General features: G+C 39.7%; 2 protein-coding genes across 4 annotated transcripts; both read left to right on the top strand.

The window, feature by feature from the left end:
* The first annotated feature begins 1,601 nt into the window (after nucleotides 1-1,601).
* On the top strand, nucleotides 1,602-8,580 carry skor1b (SKI family transcriptional corepressor 1b). 2 transcript variants are annotated; one of them, XM_039615627.1, is made up of 8 exons: nucleotides 1,602-1,874; nucleotides 2,264-4,008; nucleotides 4,343-4,442; nucleotides 4,529-4,633; nucleotides 4,744-4,803; nucleotides 5,384-5,458; nucleotides 7,150-7,224; nucleotides 7,826-8,580. In XM_039615627.1, exons 2-8 carry the CDS (start codon nucleotides 2,281-2,283, stop codon nucleotides 7,921-7,923), a joined length of 2,241 nt encoding a protein of 746 aa, XP_039471561.1. In that variant the 5' UTR covers nucleotides 1,602-1,874; nucleotides 2,264-2,280; the 3' UTR covers nucleotides 7,924-8,580. The 2 variants fall into 2 exon arrangements, with proteins under 2 accessions (XP_039471561.1, XP_039471562.1); XM_039615628.1 differs by having other exon boundaries at nucleotides 7,829-8,580.
* An 870-nt stretch (nucleotides 8,581-9,450) lies between these two features.
* On the top strand, nucleotides 9,451-20,523 carry pias1b (protein inhibitor of activated STAT, 1b). 2 transcript variants are annotated; one of them, XM_039615329.1, is made up of 14 exons: nucleotides 9,451-9,479; nucleotides 11,794-12,112; nucleotides 12,270-12,354; nucleotides 12,524-12,571; nucleotides 13,591-13,681; nucleotides 13,785-13,919; nucleotides 14,038-14,143; nucleotides 14,967-15,040; nucleotides 15,302-15,462; nucleotides 16,152-16,285; nucleotides 16,367-16,538; nucleotides 16,654-16,793; nucleotides 17,626-17,663; nucleotides 18,499-20,523. In XM_039615329.1, the coding sequence occupies exons 1-14, from the start codon at nucleotides 9,456-9,458 to the stop codon at nucleotides 18,844-18,846; spliced, it is 1,875 nt and encodes a 624-aa protein (XP_039471263.1). In that variant the 5' UTR covers nucleotides 9,451-9,455; the 3' UTR covers nucleotides 18,847-20,523. The 2 variants fall into 2 exon arrangements, with proteins under 2 accessions (XP_039471263.1, XP_031603216.1); XM_031747356.2 differs by having other exon boundaries at nucleotides 9,455-9,479; nucleotides 11,680-12,112.
* The last annotated feature ends 1,084 nt before the right edge of the window (nucleotides 20,524-21,607 follow it).

A 21,607-nucleotide genomic window follows, 5' to 3' on the forward strand; every position in this document is an offset into this window, starting at 1 on the left:
TCCCCTGGGCTGGCACTTTTATTTTAATAGAGTGTTCAGGTGATTATCATACTTTGATGCAGCACTGTGATTAATGCAGACACACTTTTAAACGAGCTGTTCTGGCTTGCACACATAAAAAAGGTAGAATAAGCACGAACCTGACGATGACCTCACTGACTTTTTTTTTTTTTTTTTTTGGAGGGTGGGCTACTTTTCTCATTTCCTCGCCTGTAGGTGTGGTTGAAAATCGCTTTTTACACACCACTTCCTGCAGAGAGGGAGTCCTGCGAAATAAGTCTGTAGCATTAATAGGAGAAGAGGGTCGTTGGCAGTCTTTTGAATACTTGAAAGCATGCTCATTTGGAGTGGTTCAGTCTGTCAACACAACTTTTGATTCATCTGAATGTAACACCGGCTGTTAAGGAGGTTTACGCTGCTGCTTCAGTGATCAACGGATATTACCATTCAATCTGAATCTGGTTACTCATTTGAGATGAACAACACCATCTTCTTCTCCTTTTTAGCAAAAATAAAAGAATATTTTTTATCATACAACGTGGACATTAATCCCATTAATTTGCATTCGGCGAATATAAATGTTTCCACTTCCACATTTAACTCTGACCGGACAGAAATCTGCATTAAATTCATAATTGTGATATCAGTAATATGCATTTTTATTTGCATTTTGCAACTGTTTCATTGTTGTTATTATTATTATTATTATTATTATTATTATTATTATTATTATTATTATTATTATTATTATTATTATTATTATTATTATTATTCGCGTGGCATCACATGGTACACCTCTCAGAATAAGTGAACAATTACGGACAAGTTGTCATTACCGCTCTGCCCCACTGAGGTCGATGGGGCCAACGGGATCGCGTCCTGTTACCTTCATCAATATTACATGACTGCCTGTCGCAGCACTTGTGCCAGATGAAAACAATTAATCCAAACCTTTATTGGCTTTTAAAGGGTAAATGTTGGTCGTTTATGGCACGAGGTTTCCTCTCGTGGATGCCTTTCTTTCAAAAAAAGAGGGAAGGACCCAAGCGAGAGATCACCAAAGTGACCTTATAGAGCAGCTGGTGATTGTCACAGCGCATGTTTAGGCCGGGGAGCTGGTAAACGGCGTGTCCGTGGGAACCTAGCACATGATGAAGGCCTGCGCGCCGTATTCATAGGCGGACGCGCACAACAATGTGTTTGGGGGGTCCCTGCTGTTTTTAGCGGAATGCCTGATCCCACTGCAGCCTCCTCCGTGCATAATGCCAAATAACCCTGAGTTTCTCAACAGGAAGGAGCAAAAAACATGAAACGCGTGTGACCGACATATCATGACGGAATTATGATAAAATATTAATATTTTTATATAAATGTATTTTTTATCATATTTAAAATATAAGAAAACCGTTTGCTTTCAAAAAACAACGATTTTTATTTATTTATTTAATGTATCTTTTGTAAACACTTTACCCAATAAACCTCCAGGCTTCTTTAAGACTAAGCACTCAGATCAGCTCATCTTCATTGGTCATGAATCCATAGTTAATTCAGACTGCCTGTGTTAGTGGGAGTGTCTTGCCATAAGTTTTGCCGTCAGTTGATTGCTATCGTTGTCTTGGAGTGGGAGGGGGGGGCTGTACCACAGTCTGCCTGCCATGTGGACTCTGCTGCTGCTGGTGGCGCAACACAAACCATCCGCACACACTGAGAGGGGAGCAGAGAGGCGGGAGGGAGGCGGTGCTGCACGGACAACTGCGTCCCACTCCTAAAGCAAACATCTTCAAGTCCTCCAGCGCGGAGTTGTCATTGCTCCGACATTCACTTGATCACAGCTTTGTCGTTCACGGCGGAGGGGAGCTGCGCGAGCGTCTGAGGTGAGTTTGGGAACAGACTTTGGGCAGCAGATGCACTGAGTGTTTTGGGGGTGTTCCTTATTATTTACGCGCAGTCTCTTTGATATAATCGTGTTCTTACACCGAAGAGGTTTAAGATATTAAAGCAAATATAATTCCGTGAACTTTAAGCGTGGAGTAGCTTATATGATTTCCCTACAATGTCCTAAACACGAGTGTCTGCTTTAAAGACTAATTTCTAAAAATAAAGCGTCAGCTTCGTGTGTCTTAAATTAAAAACGCAGGCCTGCAAATGACTTGTCCTCGACCTAAAAACGCTGCAGTGAAGGCTAATTATAAAGCTGGAGTTTTGGCGTTCGTTTAACTCACGTGTTCATATCAATTCTTGCTTTTCTTTTTTTCCCCTGCAGCTTCTAGGCCTCCAAGGATGGACTCGATACCTGCGGGGCGAGACTCCACTTCCTCGCCAAACTCCAAACAAGAACTTTCCTACCCGAGCACTAACTTGAAGCCCAACCAGGTCGGAGAGACGGTGCTGTACGGAATACCGATCGTGTCTTTGGTAATAGACGGCCAGGAGAGACTGTGCCTCGCACAAATATCCAACACCTTATTGAAGAATTATAGCTATAACGAGATACACAACAGGCGTGTGGCGCTGGGGATCACTTGCGTCCAGTGCACCCCTGTCCAGCTGGAGATCCTGCGGAGAGCAGGGGCGATGCCCATCTCCTCCAGGCGCTGCGGGATGATCACTAAACGGGAGGCGGAGAGACTCTGTAAGTCCTTTCTAGGAGCTCACTCGCCCCCTAAACTTCCGGAGAATTTTGCCTTTGATGTGTCCCACGAGTGCGCCTGGGGGAGTCGAGGCAGCTTCATACCGGCCAGATACAACAGCTCCAGGGCCAAGTGCATCAAGTGCTCCTATTGCAACATGTACTTCTCCCCAAATAAATTCATATTTCACTCCCACCGCACGCCGGAGTCCAAGTACACGCAGCCAGACGCAGCTAATTTCAATTCTTGGCGGCGGCATCTAAAACTAACAGATAAAGGCAGTCCCACGGAGATTTTACACGCGTGGGAAGACGTGAAGGCCATGTTCAACGGGGGGAGTCGCAAGAGGACGCTGCCAGGCAGTGGGTCCGAGTCTAGCTCTCCTTTGAAATCACACGAGCCCAGCCGTCCACAAAGCTCCCCGGAGATCCCCGCAAAGATCCTGAGCTGCGAGGGCAGCCGGGGTGCTATGACGAGCACGCGCAGCTACCCGGTCATCCCGGTGCCCAGCAAGGGCTTCGGGATAATGCAAAAGATCCCACCGCCCCTCTTCCCTCACCCATACGGGTTCCCGGCTTTTGGCCTGTGCCAGAAGAAAGACGACGGTATGATGGGCGAGCAAAGCAAAGCCGGCCTCCCGGGTGTGCTGTGGCCTGCCACCAAGGACAGCGCCTACCACTCCTTCCCCATGTTCTGGCCCGCGGCCGGCGCGCTGCCCATGCCCCCGTATCCCCAAACCCAGCACAAGCCCCCTCCAGAGCTGCTGTGTCCGCCTAGGCAGACTGACATGGACATGTCCGAGCACAGTGATCGCAGCACCAACACATCGAAAGACAGCGCGGTCGATAACGACCGATGCTCCAGCACTCAGTCTCTGCGCAATGAAGACGACAAGTCAGGGGACGAGGGGAGGCCGGCGGAGGGGGTGCCGCTCCAGCCCCGGAAAATCAGCTACGTGTCGGCGTTCAGACCTGTCATCAAAGACGCCGACTGCATCGCCAAGCTGTACGGCAACAGGAGCGCGTACAACGGCTGTCGCACCGGTTACTTATCGCCCGACTTTTTAAGCGAGAGTTCGAGCTACCGCTCTGTGTCCCCGTGCGTGGACAGCGAGGGCGAGCCAGACGTGGACGTGGAGACAAACAAAACGCAGGACGAGGAAGAGGAGGAGGGCTCCCGGCCTCTGTCTTCGGTGTGTCCTCGAACTCCCCCAGCTTTGACACACACCGTTTCACCACACGATTCTGACTCTAAAGGCCTGCAGGAGAGCAGCCTGGTCGATTCCCAGAAAACGAGCCTGCACGTGGCCCAGTCCTCTGAAAGAGAACTGCAGACCAAGCAGTTATCAGAGAGCCACATAGCTGCACCTTTCACCGAAGTGAGTGACTCCAAACACGGGCGATAATTCAGAGCTGTAATTTTCCCCTGAAGATCGGGTTCTGTTCTTTTTGCCTGTATGTGTACGTTTCAGCAGAGAAATGTGTGCTTGTGGGGGAATTTTCTGTCTATGTTAAAAGAGTGTAACAGTAACAACAAAAGGCATGTCCACATCAATTAGGAGGGGGAATAAAATCCTTTATCGTTTCTCTAATAAAATATCTATACATTAATTAAAGGTTTTCATTATTCATTTTTTTTAATGTTTTACTCCATTACAAATATTATTTTTTTTTTACCAAACTTCAAAGAAGTGGTAATTCTTTTTCCTTTAGGTTTACACACCGGAGAGGAGTGAGCTGCAACAAAGGAGCAGTCCGTATCAATTCAGAGCTGCGAATTACCCGCCTGGAGTAGGCCTACTTACAACAAACGGTTAGACTTTTATTTTCCTGCCTTTGTTTAAAAAAAAAAAGTTGAAAAAAGGGAGGAAAAATGATATCGACTTATTTTGTCTTAAGATGAGAGTGCAAGTAAAGAAGAGCCGTCTTCCACAGTGGAGGAGATCGAAACGAAATCTTTTAATGAACAAAGCAGCGAGGAGCACCAGCGAGAGCCGGATGAAGGTAAGTTACACCGAGGTCAGAAAAAGGGATTTCAAAAAAAAAAAAAAAAGCTCAGGAGATGTGGGACTACATTTTTGCCGAAGAACTTAATTTATATTATGTGTACTCAGGCGAGGACGCGCCACCCAGAGCTCTACCAACACAAAGGGACATACAAAGTCTGGCAAAAGGTAAGCTATCTACTGCTGCTATTATTATTATTATTATTATTATTATTATTATTATTATTACATAAAATTATTTACATTTGACCTAGCCTACTTTATTGTGTTTTTCTCCATCACATACATTTATAAATATAAAAAAGCTAATGAGAGGTTGTAGATAAGCGGGACTAAATTTAATAAATCAAGCAAAACTTGAGTCAGTTTCAACGTCCTGTCGCTCATCTGCACCTTCAGAGCCCACCTGGAGCCTTTGTATTTCCGAGTTGGAGCGACCTTTAATTAACAAATTAGAAACACTGAAGTTAAAGTTAATAAGACAACACCTCAGACTTTCCACTTTCATCTTTTGTTACATGAATGTGGGGTTTGGCGGGGGGGTTCGTTCGTCTGCAGTCCAGGAAGACCTGCTCTGAATTTTCAGTGTAGATGATGTGCTCGTCACTGTCATTAAAAATAGCAAAGTGTCCTACATGGAAGCTGATGGAAAAGCCCGCATCTTTTCTCCTTCAACACCCGTCGTTTTTGTTTGATTTCTATGTATTTATTTCTTTTTCTGTGTTTATTTATTTGTTTATTTTTGCAGAAGAGCTACAAAAGCAGCTCTTGGAGCAAGTGGAGCTGAGGAAAAAGCTGGAACGTGAATTTCAACATTTAAAAGGTAAGCTAATCTCTGCCACGGTGCATGCAAAGGCAAATGTTCCTCCTCTCTGTGACTGAGGCCAAAACATAAGCCTTAATATATCAAATCCACCTCAGCAGTAGTTCCCATGTGCTGCAGCGGAACTAAATAACTGCTATTTTTAATCTGATCTACCTTTTGCCCTTTTTCATGTTGATATACTAAGTTTATATATATATATATATTAAAATATATGTGGACAGCAGAAAAAAACAAAGGGTAACTTTAAAAAGTCAGTGTTTGATTTTTACGAAACACTAACTGAAAAATATCTATAATAATATATTTAGATATAAAACTGTTGCCCATCCACCACAATGAAAAATGTTACAGAACATTCCCATCTGCAGTCCATACATTAAGACCATCTGGATATGACACTAACAGCTTCACACTGGCAATGTAAAGATCATGATTTTGAAAGTGAAACTAACCATGTCCTCAAGAAGCAGCTGCATTCAGGTGATTAATCAGGTGAATATCAGGTGAGATATGAGCAAATATTTTTTTGGAACTTAAAATAATTTTATCCACCTTTTCTTACAAATAAATAAATACCTTTTTTCTGAAATATATTTTATAGCAATATGAATATTTGGCAGATTCATATAAAAATTGAGAATTGATGTAATACCCAAAATATGTGCACTGGTTGCAGTACAGGTAAAGATGAATAAAAATTAAGATAAACCTGCAAGAATGGAAACTAAATGATGTCACATATAGGTAGTTAAGTGATGATGAAGGCTTACATATATAAAACTATTTGTTTTTCAAAATTGTTGGAAAGAAATTAAACCTATATGTGGCCCATTTAGCATATATATACATATATATAATGGGGCACCTATTTGCACTTATTGACCTTATATTAAATATGCACATATACTGAGGCGGAGCCATCTTTATTTATTATTAAAATTATTATTAAAAATCTAGGGACAAGACAGTAAGACTTGTTAATATTAACACTGTAATATCATTAATATTGGACACTATTTTTTATTTTAATTTTGATTCCTAGCATAATCACCCTATTACTATATCTGAAAGTAAGACTGTTATAAATATAAGAGCGGTGAGGAAACATTATCAAACAAAAATCTGAGCAGATGCTTATAATATAACATATTTTAAGGGTATTCCTTTTATATTTCTCCTAATATAAACATGTCCTTGCAAGTAGTTTTTTAAACATTCATCAGTAGCATCGGTATTTTAATTATAGGTCGGATTTATTTTCATTTAAATGCTATAAAATTAAAAAAAAAAAAATATTGTCATAAAAAATGTTTTTGTTTCCAGCTGAAGGCATGCCCGGGTGTTTGCTGCCGTTGATGCCCTTGGTTTGTAGCTTTAGCTTGAGAAGAGCGCCCTCTACAGGGTGTTCAGCTGCCCGACAAGTTTAATACATGCATCTGTTACGAATGGCATCAGCCTCTTAAAAGCCTTAATTTATAAGAAACTATTGCCTCTCTCTAAACAAACATTCCACTTTGTTTGTTTATGATGTGGAGGTTACATGAATGTTAGAAATGACAAAGATCAGAGGCACAAACATTTCCTACATGGTGCTGTCAGTAACTTTGGGGGCTAAAATGAAGGGTTTTTTCTGTCTGTGAAATAATTGTGGTTGGTTTACTGACTCAGATCTTTCATTTGCTTCTCAGATAATTTTCAGGATCAAATGAAAAGGGAACTTTCCTACAGGGAGGAGATGGTCCAGCAGCTTCACATAGTCAGAGGTGAGAAAAATAAAGCAAAGGCAGCGGACACAACAGCGTTTCAAGATGTTTCTAACTGTAGGATTTACAGATATTTTATAGCTTGTTTTTCATGCAAAATCACCGACGACAGCCTATATGCTCAATTAGGTTTATTTTACTGTTTTCATATATAACGGGCAAGCCTGATTTTTCACATGATGTCTGTTTTTGGCTATTTTACAAATGCATCAGGGGTGCAAAGTGGTGAACAGGATCATAACGTAACTTTACTACGATTTATATCAACAGATATTAGTGGCCAGCTCTTGCCTCTTGCATGCACACTTTCCCCAGTGAATTGCTCCAGAAAGAGAAGGTTGAAGGGTAATTGTGGATGGACAGGCTATTTAAGTGGATGGTCCACAGCCTCTTAAAACGCTTCCAAACTACTTGTTTTGAGCAACTCCGACTCATATCATGAATCGATCATATCATCATTTAACTGTAAATGTGCAGATGTGTTTAACTTGTCTTATGTAGGTCTAAATATTTAAACAGCAGCAGCCTCTGTAATCCCCAGCAGGGTGATTTACGCTCACATGCGAGTGCACTATTGATTGTTTGATCTCCTTCTTCATAGAAGCTCACGACGCTTTACACCATTTCTCCTGTAAGATGTTGACTCCTCGCCACTGCACCGGATCCTGCTCCTTCAAATCGCCTCTGCTACCACCGTGAATCAGACACAGGGGCGCGAGGACACATCCACAGCTTCTGTTAAAAACCACATCACGGGAGATTTAAAAACCACCACGGACACTCTGAGCCAAGCTGAAAGTAGTCTAAAGTGTAATTACCTGTAATATTAAAAAAAAAAAAAAAGTGGATCTCCACCCTCAGCGTTTATGTATCTCGCATACAGTGATTTGTTTTATTGAAATTATCCCATCGATTATTATTATTTGTGGCAAAGTGCAATGACAATGTATGTCTGTTGTAAAGGTGGGTTATTATTTCTTCTTCTTCATTTTTTCCTCCCCCTATCAACAATAGCAGCTTTGATTAGACGGTCCATTGCTCCTTATCCTCTCAGTATTGTAAATAAGCCTACTAATTTTAATGTGTTCTTCCATGCAGGCCAGTAGCTTACCTTGGATGTTATGCACTTTAAAACGAGTGGTGGGAATTACAGTAAAAAACACAAAACAAAACAAAGTACAAAAAAGCCTCCGCGTTGGAATACAGCATATTTATTTCTGTAGCGGTCAAACTATGCCTATTTGCGTTTGGAAATTTGAAAAACACAGAAATTAGTAGGCTGAATTAGTGCATCTGCGACCTTGTAAGCAGTGACATATCCTATTAAGAATAGCCTATTCCTCCATGTAATATTTGTTTTTGTCGCTAATGAATAAATCATTTTATTTAAAGAAGTGTGATTTATTTCCCCCCTCAGTGTTGTCAGAAGGCATATTTATTTTTTTTTTTTTTTTTTTTTTTTTTAACCTTTTGATTCCCACAACTTTTTTTTTCTTTTTTTTCCTGCAAGTAATCAATCCACACAGGATCTCGGGAGCCAGTGGACTCCTAATTTAGCAAAACCCACTTATGTGAGTGCACCTTTCACCTTTGTGAATGAATGAATGAAGCTATATGCTGTAAGCGTTATTTAAATAACTGTTTGTGGAGGGGGAAATAATGCCATATCCATGAGAAAACAGCTTTCTACACGCCGAAAACAAGCAACCCGCGGCTATTTTGAGTGTGGAATATTTGTCTAGTTAATCGACGTCTGAGACCTATATCCAACTTCCCAGAGCCCAAGGAGACAACTTGAAATGATCAGGTGTTTAGTTTTTTATAAATAAAGTGATGAGACAAGGAAAAGGTGGCGGATTCCCAAGTTGAAATTGCCAATATTAATTACGCCTAAATGACTTAATTATAAGGATCAAATATTGCCATTGTCAGTTGACAAATTAAATATAAGATTTACAAAATATAGCACGAATAAAGGGAAGAAACACTGCGTCTTAAGCCTGCTCGCGACCCTGTTTTATCTTTACGTACAGCAGAGCAAAACGCATCAAACCAACTAAGATCTGAAGGTGCGCACTGCTTTTGTTCAAAGTAGTCTGTAATACCTCGGAGACGCCCTGTAGTCGTTTGTGTTCCAGCAGCGCCCCCTGCTGTGCACTATGGAGAATGAAAACTGACTTTTTTATGTTTCTTGAGGATGGCTGTTGCGCCTGCGCAACCAGTGTAACAAGATGGCGGAGAGTGCGGAACTGAAGGTAAAGCGAGTACCTACGTTAGCTTGATAAATAAACGTTTCACACACTGAGATTTCAATTTCAGGTGATCGCGCCGTTGACACTTAACAGTAGACACCCGAAGAGTGTTGTTATGAGGGCATATGATAAGAAAACAGCAGAGCAGAAACGACTAGATAGACAGTTAGCTGGCGAGCTAGCTCGCTAGCACTAGCTTTGTTATTGTTGCACACTCTGCGTTAGGTTCTGTCTGTGGTTCACCTGCACTTAAATAAGGCCGGATGTGGGCTTTAGCAAGAGATGAAGCTAATATTCCTGTCAGCGTGTGAAACCCAATGGCATTGTAATGTTAGCCTCCTAGCCTTATCAGTAGTTCGCCGTGCGAACCGCAGTGTGTGTTAAAGATGGGCTCTGTCTATTCCCTGGAATCCGAGTACAGGTTAACTTGGATTGGCTATACTTTTGACATCTAGTCCAACAAATTACAGAAACTGTCCACACTCCTGTTTTAATGTAATCCAACGCGATTTGTTTTTAAACACAAATTAACACAATGAAAAGTCTTGTTTTGATTCAGTGAGGTCACACCAGCATCATGCGAGCGGTGTTAGCTAGTTTTTACTTATTAAACCACCGCGGTGTGTCCTCACTTTCTAATTTAATATTGTTAATGGATTATTATTCCACTGTGGACAATTACACTACACGTAAAAGGCTTTCATTTTGATCTTCACCTCAAATGAACTAATATCTGCGATACTCACACCTTGCATTCCCAAAGGCGATCATATCAACTGTACTGTAGCAATCATTGATGTTGATCAGTAAGTGTTACTTTTGTACAGCATAAAATGCATTTGAGATGAGCTCATTAAATCTATCTGTAAATTCTAAGAGTGCCGCTTTTGAGTTAAGAGTTGGATTTGCGCAGTACTACAGTACAGTTCTTTAATCTGGCTACATCATTATGTAGGGAACGTGTTATAAATGTGTTTTCATGCGTGATACTGATTTGCACTGCTGGTGTTGCAGTTAAAAGAACACACATTCTAACACTAGTTAGTCATTTGGTTTTTAAAACCACCAAGACTGTCTTTATTAGTGGTATATACTATACTGAGAGAGAGAGAGAGCTCTCTGTGATCTCTTATTCTTGAATATGGCGGGCACCACCCTGTTATGGGAGTGTGTTACAGAAAAAAGAAATGCCATTGTAATCATCTCTAAACTATGTTTTAAGTTTTCTCAAGCCAGCTTAAAAAAGTACATATGATTATGTAACTTCACAGTATAATTTGCACCTCTAAGGCGTCATGAGAATATTTTCCATTGCTTAAATATTTATCCCGGGTAGGTCACGGATTGATTGTCAGAGCAGATTACCAAAATATTTGCATATGGACTATATGATTGCAGCCTGTCTTTTTAATGCTGACGTTGCTTTATTTGTCTGCAACGCAGTCATCGACAAAGATATTACAGCATAGAGTCAGCACACGAATATGAGTGGAGGCTTTACAGTATAATGTAACATAGTACAAACTATTTAAAATGGACTTTTATTCTCTCTGTGTCTCAGAGGCTGTCATGCAGGCTAGTGTTGTTGCTTTGCTTCACTGCATTTCACTCTAAAATATTTGTTTTGTTTTGTTTTTTAAACAAACATAAAAGAAACTCACATCCTGCTAAATCCTCGAAAAAAAATAAAACCACCATATAGTTTAATGCAGTCTGTTGCAGTGTTGCCACCTTCATTGTCAAACATTACCAGAGTTAGATTATCTTTGACGATGTCTCAAAAAGTTTCTGTAGTGGCTTCCATTATTTTATACAGCTGACCATGTCCACATCCTGTTTTACCACGAGCAACATGTGCTGATGTGTTATGAATTAAAAGTACAAAGAAGTTGCATTTAAAAATGTGCATTTCTGCATCTAACCAAAAGCCTGTCTCTTCCATAGTCATCTCAGACTGGCTATGTTTACAGACAAATATTAATGACGCAATGAAAATGTTGTGTGTGGACATTGCAAGCTAGCAAAGGATTTAAAAGCATTATTTATTTATTTTAATTTTTTTTTTTTTTTAAGAAGAAGAAGACATGGTTTAACAGTTGTATTTAATTGATAAAATAGTTTTTTGTTTCTTTATGTCAGATTAGACATTTTTGTTTTTAAGTTGTTATAGATCTTTTCTTCCTCACTCTTCATTTTTCACCAGCAAATGGTAATGAGCCTTCGTGTTTCTGAGCTCCAAGTGTTGTTGGGATATGCGGGACGGAATAAGCATGGGCGCAAACATGAACTTTTGACCAAAGCTCTCCACCTACTCAAGGCTGGTTGCAGTCCCGCAGTGCAGATGAAGATCAAAGAGCTCTACAGGCGGCGCTTTCCAACCAAAATGGTTTCGCCAGTGGACCTAGCTCTTCCCGGTGTCCACGCTGCAGCCAGCTTGCCCACTGGCCTCGCCCAGCTGGGGTTTGACAGCCACGGTTCCCCATCACCGCTGCTGCCTGTTTCTTTACTCGGGCCTAAGCACGAGCTGAGTCTGCCTCATCTTTCCTCCGCTCTGCACCCTGTACACCCTGATGTCAAGCTCCAGAGATTGTCATTCTACGATGTGCTGGATGAGCTGATAAAGCCAACCAGCCTGGGTGAGTCCACGACTTCCTGTTCAGCTGTTTTTAGTGATAGCACCTCTCCATTGGGTGCATCCCATGAAAGCACCGGGTAAAAGTTCAGCATCTGTTGACCCCAGTCATTTCTGTAGGTTTCCCCACTGACTCTGTGTTTCTGGTTTCTTTCTCATAGCTTCAGACAACAGTCAGCGGTTCCAGGAAGCATGTTATGCCTTTGCATTAACACCGCAGCAAGTTCAGCAGATCAGCAGCTCCATGTAAGTGAGAAAGCTTCTTGGTACATTCGGCGAGTTAAATAAATGAGAAGGCAAATAACTGTCACTTTTAAAGCTTTATCGCTAATTAACCTTTTATAATCAGATATCGGAGAAAATCGAGTCATTCGTGTGTTGTGTGTTAAATATTTCTCTTTTTTGAATTCTTCAGGGACATATCTGGGACCAAATGTGACTTTGCCGTTCAAGTCCAGTTAAGGTATGACTATGATAGCCTTTTCTTCTGAGCGTCTGTTTTAATCGGTGTGATGTGGCGGTGTGAGTAATGGGTCTGTTTTTAGCTGCTCTCCATTTTGAATCAGCCAGAAATAGTAATGTCACATGAACAAAAGTTTAGAGAAAAAAGAGCAACTGTGCACACATCCAGACAAACTTTTCTTTTAAGTGACAGAACAGAAAAAGGTTTGAAAACTAAGTGGCTCCAAGTAAAACACTGATACACAAGCAACCAAGAACGTGCCAAAGAACAAAAAGCCTAAGAGAGCTCATGCAGCTGGAAACTTGTTTCTAAATGTTTTAATCCTGAACAAAAGTTGTGACAGTTTTGTTTGTTTTAAGCATGCTTCTAGTGTTTTTCTTTTCAAATTTAAGAAATGAAAACCTCAACCTGCTAATTATGATTTTAGTTATCATTAATGATAAGTGACAAAGATGAGATCCAGCCATCCATGCTCTTCTGCTCATTGTTATCAGGGTCATGGGGGGGGGGCTGGAGCCTATCCCAGCTACGCAAAGATAAGAATTGAGTTGAATTACATCAAGGTCAAATTTATATACAAGGCATGTTTTTCTCTTGGGGGCTCAGGCTTTTGTTTATATTCACAATGGACATGAGGGATTACAAGAATAACCAAAGAAAAGTACAAAAATATTTGGATGTGGACACATTGTTACCACACTGAACAGTAAAGGTGAAGTTTGCTTTAAAGAACACATCATTTATCCAGTCATCGCTTAGGATTTCCCAAGCCAGCATATATATGACAGAGAATACTTAATGACATAAAATTGGTGAATGACATCCGTTAAGAAGTGCTCTCCTGTATCATAGATGGAGATGGCTGTACTTGACACAACCGAAAACCTAAAATAAGCAAGAAAGAAAGAAAGCCTGCCTTTTTGTCAAAGTGGTAACTGAACAGAAACAAATTGTGTTTGCCATTTTTTCCTCAACATCTGAACTTATCCTCGATGCAATTTGTTTTCTCTTATTTTCAGATTTTGCTTATCGGAGACAAGCTGTCCCCAGGAGGACCATTTCCCCCCAAATCTGTGCGTGAAGGTGAATGGAAAGCCTTGTAATCTTCCGGTGAGTCCTTGGTGTTTGTTTTGTTTTTCTTTGCTTGTCATAGAGCATTTCCAGTGTTTAATAATATGACTGTGAGTTACTAAATTTGTTGTCTTGTTTACAGGGATATCTTCCTCCCACCAAAAATGGAGTTGAACCAAAAAGGCCCAGTCGCCCCATCAACATAACGTCTCTTGTCCGGCTGTCCACTACAGTCCCCAACACAATTGTGGTGTCATGGACTTCAGAAATTGGCAGGGTAAAAACACTGGATTCTCATTTTTTTTTATGATTAAACAAATGGTCTGCGAAGTTGTGAGGAGAACAAGAACCATCAGTGTGACCTGCTTTGCTTATTATTTCTTCTGTTTTTTCAGTGTTTTTCCATGGCTGTGTATTTGGTCAGACAGCAGTCGTCAGCAGTGTTGTTGCAAAGACTACGGGCCAAAGGAATCAGGAACCCTGACCACTCCAGGGCTCTGAGTAAGTCATGATATTAATTGGGAAGTACAAAGAACTGGATCTGCCCCATGATTTGTGAGAATGACATTTAAGAAACAGAAGTTTCATACAGTAACTCTGCTACAGTTTTCTAACTGGTTTGACCACAGAGTCAAAACAAAAGTAAAAGTACTTTTCTTTGCATTCCTCATATGTTCTCTGGAAAAATCCCTCTGCTTGTTTATGTGAACAAAGGCCAATGGTGGAGCTTACATTTTCTGCTTCACAATTTTGTAGTCCTTACTGTATGCTGTATACTATCAGAGTAATTCCCCTGAGATTGCTTGTTTCAGTTTGGTTTTTAATGTTTAAAGTGTTTAGTTTTTACTTTAGCTTTGTTTGTTTTTTTATATTTGTAATATGAAAAAATTTGTCAGTAGCAAGGTCACAATTGTTCCTTTAATACAGACACATTGGGAAGGATGTTTGGTCTCAATAAATCTATGTAACATCATCGTGCTAGTTCAGTTCAGTTCAGTTTTATTTATGTAGCACCAAATCACAGCAACAGTCGCCTCAAGGCATTTTATATTCTAAGGTAAAGACTCTACAGTACTATAATGTTTTAAGAGCTTTTCTTTGATGTAATTTTTTTAGGTTAGTTTTTTCAACTTTTTTCAATACATGTTAACTTTTTTCCCACTTTTTTTTAGTTTTGTTAGGTTTTTATTAGTTCAACATACTATAATAACCTTAAAACATTGTTACACAAGCAACATTTTAAGCCTTAAGTGTGTCAAAGAACAAATTGCATTAAACATTAAAAAGTTGCAACTCTAGCACTTAAACTTTGTTTTGCTTACAGTCAAAGAGAAGTTGACGGCCGATCCAGAGAGTGAGATTGCTACCACAAGTCTAAGAGTCTCTCTCCTGTGTCCTGTAAGTACCATTCATGTCCTGTAAGTACCATTCATCACTATCCTCCTTGATGTTAAGTTGCTTCTTAGCCTGCTGTTAGAGCAACAAGAAATACATTTACAGTTTTAGTGGCCTGACGTTTATTTACAGTATTTGGATGTAAAGTGGTTGGGGACTGTTGCTTCTTTTGTTCTGTGCTATTATATAGTATAAAACTGATCACTGTGTCAGTCAATGGAAGCGACATTTATCGAATTATCTTTCTTTTGTTTTGTTTTTTAGTTGGGGAAGATGAGGCTGACAATCCCCTGCCGAGCAATGACATGCTCACACCTCCAGTGCTTCGATGCTACTCTTTATATTCAAATGAATGAGAAGAAACCAACATGGGTTTGTCCAGTCTGTGACAAGAAGGCACCATATGAGCACCTAATTATTGATGGGTGAGCACAACGTCTTTTTTTAATTTATTTTTTTAAATGTCAGGTATGGTCCATCCGTTTAGTATGATGTAGTCAGAAATGCTCTCCTTCCTCTACTGTGTGGAAATGTTAATCCAGTCGACTTCTGACCAGAAAGGGTGGAGCAGGTTTCTTTAACATTGGCAAAAACGGGATGCGCTGAATGCCTTTTTAATTTGATTAAACCCACTTGTTCTGGGTGGATGTTGCTGATCAGACAGCTTTAGCAAAAAAGGATGCAGTCGTCTGGTTATAAAGTTAAAGTTGGCTTAACTTTAACATCCCGCATTCCTGATTTTTATCAGGATAATCCTGCAGCTGGTCTGACAGTTGTCAAGATAAATAATAATAAAACTGCATGCTGCATAAATAGTGTGTAGCTTTATAAGCAATTAAACTCAAATTAAACTTCTTGTTTTAACTTGAAACAGACTTTCTTTGGTATTATATTTTATTTTTTGTCTCCTGACTATCTTGAACACAGCTGTTTCTGGACTGGATTCTTGGACAGGAATTGCCAATAATACAAATCCTTGTTTATGTTTATTTAGTATCAGTTGCTCAATCTGCTCATGAATCACAGCTGTATTATAATTCTGAAGTTTGAGTTTTAAGTGACTCAGAAGTACTTAAGATTATTGTAATAGAATTGAAATGGCTTGTTTTTCTAGGTTGTTCATGGAAATCTTGAATAGCTGCTCTGACTGTGATGAAATCCAGTTCAAAGAAGATGGAAGCTGGGCCCCTATGAGGTCAAAGAAAGAAGTGCAGGAGGTTGCTGCTTCCTACAACGGTGTAGACAGCGGTACGTCAGTTGATTTTAATCTTTAAATCTAATCTTCCCCTTGATCTGGGAACGCAGACTGACTTTGCTGTTTCCTTGTAGATCTGTCTCGAACAGAGGCACATGAGCAGAAACGGTCTAATGACAACTGCAAGAAAGTAGATGTGATCGATCTAACACTGGATAGCTCCTCAGAAGATGAGCTAGATGACGAGCCGCCTCTTAAAAGAGCCTGTCCCTCGCTGTCACCCGTCTCCCCACCTGCAAGCAAAGGGTAAGTCATGAAACTGCAAATCAGGAAGTGAGATGACTGTAAAAAATAATTTGGGTTGTCTGTGCTCAACTCTGTCTGCTTTTGTCTCTAAACATATGATGTTATTTCCTCCCAGAGTACTAAACCTGCACAACCAGGCCTCACCTGTGAGCAGAGCTCCCAGCATGCCACCTGTGGAGACCAGTTACATTCCTCCCCCACCACCTCTTATCCAGGACTACCGCCACTACTATCACACAGCCAGTGACCTGCCAGGTAGACCCGTCAATTTCCCTAAAGCATAGGTTTTGAATTTTATCTCACTGCCATCATAGCATGTATTTGTTAAATTCTGTCATCTGACTACCAGCATGAATGTACCTCCTGATAGACAGAACTAGGGATAATGTTGATGTCTTATAGTGTAGCCATGTCATAGGGAGATTACTTCACAGTGATTATTGTAAGTCATTATTAAGTGTACATTAGTCACATAGGTTTGCACAAGGGTGAGACAGTAGAAACAAAAACCTGTTCATTTGGTTGGTTGGTTTTTTTTGTTTGTTTTTTGTTTGTTTTTTGTAAGCATGGTGAGAAAGATAAGACTTTGGTTTTTGCTACAAAGGTTTCCCTATCAGGACACATTTATTGTTGTAATGCATTATTTGGCTCTCTAATCAGATAATTTATCAAATGCATCAGTGTAAGTAATTAACTGGGGAAGATGTTTTTACTTCAAATTTTTACTTTAAATGCTACTTTCCAATAAAAAAAAAAAACAAAACCCTTTTTCTCAGAACTTATTTTTCTCACACTCTGAGCGAAAAGAAAACAGAAAAAATGGAGAACATGGACGCTTTTTGGCTCCTGACAGAATTCTCTAATTTGTGGAGGGATTAAAAAATAAAGAGATATTCAATTTACCTCCGTAAAAATATTTGGCTCTAATGTGTCGATTAAATTGAAAGAAAGGTTTTTGTTCTGTGAAATATTCCATATACTGGAGACCTGGAGAATTTTCATTGTAATACGTCTGTTGTAAATTATTCACCCGTAATGACTCCATGCCTCTGAACGCAGCTTGTAAAGTCTTTTCTTTTTCTTACAGATCAAAATTTCTTCTCCTTCCTCCAAGGTGACAATCAGGTACAGTTACTCATTCTCATCCAGCGACCACAAACCCGCCTAAATAGATTGTAAAAGAATGATATATTTTCAGTAAGACAAATCTTTAGATCTGTACATTGAATTAAATAAATTTACAGATGTTTTTTATTCAGTGATAGCTGTGCAAATCAAAACTAAGCTTTATTCATACATTTAGTGCTGTAGGTGACTTGTACATACAGCAAACTCACTTTTTCTCACATACTTAAGTTACTAAAGTGCTGTTTGAATTATTATCTCTCTAACAAATAACACTTGCCAGGTGTACGCTGAGGCCCGTGTCAAATCTGAGGTCATTTGGAAAACTGATTCTCACATTTCTGCTAAAACTAGTTTTCTGTTATCCTGTTACAACAACTGGTGTCTTCATGTGAGGCGTTTAGTGATTGTCTTTGTAGACTGTTACTAATGAAAGTAACTTGGTTTGCATCCCTCTTTCCAAATTGCACAACTCTCTGCCCGCACATGACTCACACACAGCGCCATTCAACACCACAGGAAAACATGCCGGTGACATTTGGCAACAACTATAAACTTAATATTCACTAAAACAACTTAATTTGCCATTTTGCTTCTATCTTTAGCAGCTGTTAGTTGAACTACTGTATATTATATTAAAGCACGCATGCAATCAGACAGACACAGGTCTTAGTGGTTTGTCTTAAAATTAAAACTTGGTCATCTGTTTTTGCTTCTTGGTTTGTTTTATTCTCCCGATTCTTCAGTGTCATGAAGTTTTGTAAATATAGCACTAGGCTGTAACAGATTTCTTCACAGTATGCTTGACTGTTGTCACTCTTCTTTGTCCTGTTAGCATTACAATATGGTGATGGCTGCTGCAGCAGCTGCGTCGGCTTCAGCCTCAGAGGATCATGACCTGCTCCTCAACCGTTTCCTGCCCTACAGCTCCCCTCAGCTGTTACGTGAGCAGCCAGGCACCCCGGCGAGCAGCACATTGGCTGCCACCAACGGAGGCAGCAACAGCGGCAGCACCAGTAGTTTGGTGTCTTCGAGCAGTCTGCGGGACCGCGACAAAGACCGGGATCGGGACAGAGACAGGGACAGCCATTCCATTTCAGGATTATCAAGGTCCTCAGTGGAAGCAGCAGCAGCTGCAGCGGCCATTTATGGCTCCATATCTGACATTATCTCTCTTGACTAGATCCACTCAGAACTGAAAGACAAGGGAGACCTCGAGAACAGGAGTTCTTTGTAAATAAAGAAGAGGAAGATGAAAGAATACAGTGCTATGTACAGAGAGGAAAATCTATTTTCAATTTTACTTATCATATGTATATAAACTTAGGACGCTTCCTGTCCGGTGAGTTACTTCAGTTGATATTTTTCTGTGAATACTGAAGACTTTTTCACACCTCTTCATGTGGTCCTTTGATTAAATTGTACCTTTTGTACCTGTTTTTACAGTTTTGTTTCAATAATTCATGTCAATGGCATTATTTCAGTATACATGCACAGAACGCAGTGGGGGTCACAACCTTATGGAGTGTGATATTCAGAATATAAAGAAAAAGGGCATTGTTATAGATGTACAAAAGGCAGGTCTCAGCAAAACAGGAAAATGGGTAACACTTTCTTTATTTTCTAAATGGCTTTATTTCTGTTGACATGCTGTGGGCAGCGGAAAGATCTGGCCATTTTTTGCCATCACTGTAGAATTTTTTCAGTAGAACATTCATGCTGTGGTCATTATTTTAAATAATTATTTATGATGTAAGTTATGTAGGATGCGTGCTGTTTTTTTTGTTTTTTAAAGAAGCATTCCCTATGCCTCTAGGAACTGTTGCCACTAGAAATGCAGGAGTAAATGCTAGATCCTTCTATTGTCATAAGTGTTCTCTTTTCCTCCTCACTTCTTTAACTCAAATCAAACATGAGCAATGTTAAATTGTTCAAACTGTACCTGGATGACATATAAATTGGGAGAAGTCAGTATTGTTAAGACAACGCTTTTATTTTATTTTGTTGTTGTTGTTGTGTGAATGAAGGGCACAGGTCCAGCAAGAACCACTATCGGACCTTTTATATAAATCTTAGATTTGCAGTATTGTGTAATTTTTTTTTCTCTCAAAGTGTAGTTGTTTTACTTTGCATATTATATTCTTAAATACATGCAAAGAAAAAAAAAACACAATTGGTGAGTCGATACCGATATCCACCGTCAATGGGAGACTAGTTTCTGGTCCACTTGAGGTGAAATGTTATATTTGAAAGGTGTAAAACTGTTCACTGAGTGCAATTGGATTAAATACATTTCACTGGGTTTGATTTTAGCACTTGCTGCTTTTTGTTTTTTAATTTACAGAGAGTCTGTTTGGAGCAGTGAAGCATTACAATGCGCACTTGAGTAGTTTTCAGCTTTATGTGTGTCTGCAAATTACCTGAAAGCTCACCTGTTTGAGTGCTCTTCCCTATGGAGGTGACAGGACACAGCCTTTTTTTGATGTTTAATGTATTTGCAGCAGCCTCTAAGATAACTGTGATAGAGCTTAGTCTTCGATTGAATCACAACACACTTTTTTTTTGGCCCAGAAGTCAAAATCATCTATGTTACTTTGGACTCCTCCCTTTCCTTTATTTTATTTGACTTGTGCTTACAATTAGAATTATTTATTATCATATATATTTTTCAGCATTTGTTTGATTAATGAACATGCATTGCTGTCATTGTATGTGATCATTTCTTTTGTAATTATATATAATTAATGCTATTTAAAGATGTCATTGTTGCTTGACATGCATTGTAACATTTTCTGTTTGTCTGTTTTGCTATCAGATGATGTCAATAACTCAATAGAAGCTTTGATCATTTTGAACGGCTGCGAGGTCTACTGTGCTGTTTGATATTTGTAAGAATTAAAACCAATACAAGGAAGTGCATGTTTTGTAGATGGCGTGAGGACAGCTCTGTTTGCTTCTCTGGTAGCTTTTGAGAGCATTCAGTATAGAAACAAAATCACTTGGTTGAATGTCGCCAGCAAAAAATGTACCGTCTCTGAGGAGCAGCAGAGGTGTGGCGCTTCAAAGAAATCTGCATTGTTTATGAAATTGTTTTTCAGTATCGAGGTCTTAGGTTACAAAAGGATAAAGCTACGTAATATCATTGGCAGTTATTATTAGAAGAAGAAAGAAAAGCGACATTGTACACATTTGCTTGTGAGTAGTTTTCTTGATTTTAGAGAAGTGGAAATGGGCTCGGGGTATCCCAGTGTTTTAATGGTTAATTTAAACTAGGAGTGATGACATATTCAAAAATAAAAAATAACTGAAATGATATTTATGTACTTACAAACCAAACTAAAATAAAATATTAATGCATATATATACAGGAAATGTCACTTTTTAAGTCTTTGTCGATTTGGTTGAGTATGTAAACCTGACAAACTGCCGCAGGCTTTCTGCATTTGTTTATTCAGTCAGCATGGTCGAAGTCCACTTCCCTGCTGTGTTTACCATACAAAATACATTATTTATCCTGTATTTAGAACTTTTTTTTTCATGCAGTTGAAATGGACAGGTTGCCAGTCTGTGGCAGAGACTCAGACGAGCATTCATGCTCACATTCACACCTATAGTCATTTTAAAATCAGTATTATAGGACTGTGGGAAGAAGTCAAGGTACCCATAAGGAACCCGTGCAGGCACAGGGAGAACATGCAAACCCCACTCAGACATGCCCAACTGGGGGCGTGATTACCATGCTGTCCTTAAAAATACATCTGCCAGATGACGCTCTGCCAGACAGATAAATTGTATTATAGATGATAGTAGCATGAGATATAAATTATTTCCTGTATCTTTCTTTGTGGTAGTGGAGCTGAATCAGTCTGTTAGATTAGGTGGACCTCAGTGATATTCCTGTCCATCACAGCTTTAAAAGTGTCCTGTTTGCAATCAATCACAGA

This window comes from Oreochromis aureus, linkage group 7, assembly GCF_013358895.1.
Source record: "Oreochromis aureus strain Israel breed Guangdong linkage group 7, ZZ_aureus, whole genome shotgun sequence".
Classification (NCBI taxonomy): domain Eukaryota; kingdom Metazoa; phylum Chordata; class Actinopteri; order Cichliformes; family Cichlidae; genus Oreochromis; species Oreochromis aureus.

Excerpts from the sequence above, each read along its gene's own strand:
- skor1b (XM_039615627.1), top strand. The coding sequence starts at position 2,281 with ATGGACTCGATACCTGCGGGGCGAGACTCCACTTCCTCGCCAAACTCC. Across the intron at positions 4,009-4,342 it reads TAGCTGCACCTTTCACCGAA|GTTTACACACCGGAGAGGAG; the intron begins GTGAGTGACTCC and ends TTTTTCCTTTAG. Across the intron at positions 5,459-7,149 it reads TGAATTTCAACATTTAAAAG|ATAATTTTCAGGATCAAATG; the intron begins GTAAGCTAATCT and ends TTTGCTTCTCAG.
- pias1b (XM_031747356.2), top strand. The coding sequence starts at position 9,456 with ATGGCGGAGAGTGCGGAACTGAAG. Across the intron at positions 9,480-11,679 it reads CGGAGAGTGCGGAACTGAAG|CAAATGGTAATGAGCCTTCG; the intron begins GTAAAGCGAGTA and ends ATTTTTCACCAG. Across the intron at positions 12,113-12,269 it reads GATAAAGCCAACCAGCCTGG|CTTCAGACAACAGTCAGCGG; the intron begins GTGAGTCCACGA and ends TCTTTCTCATAG.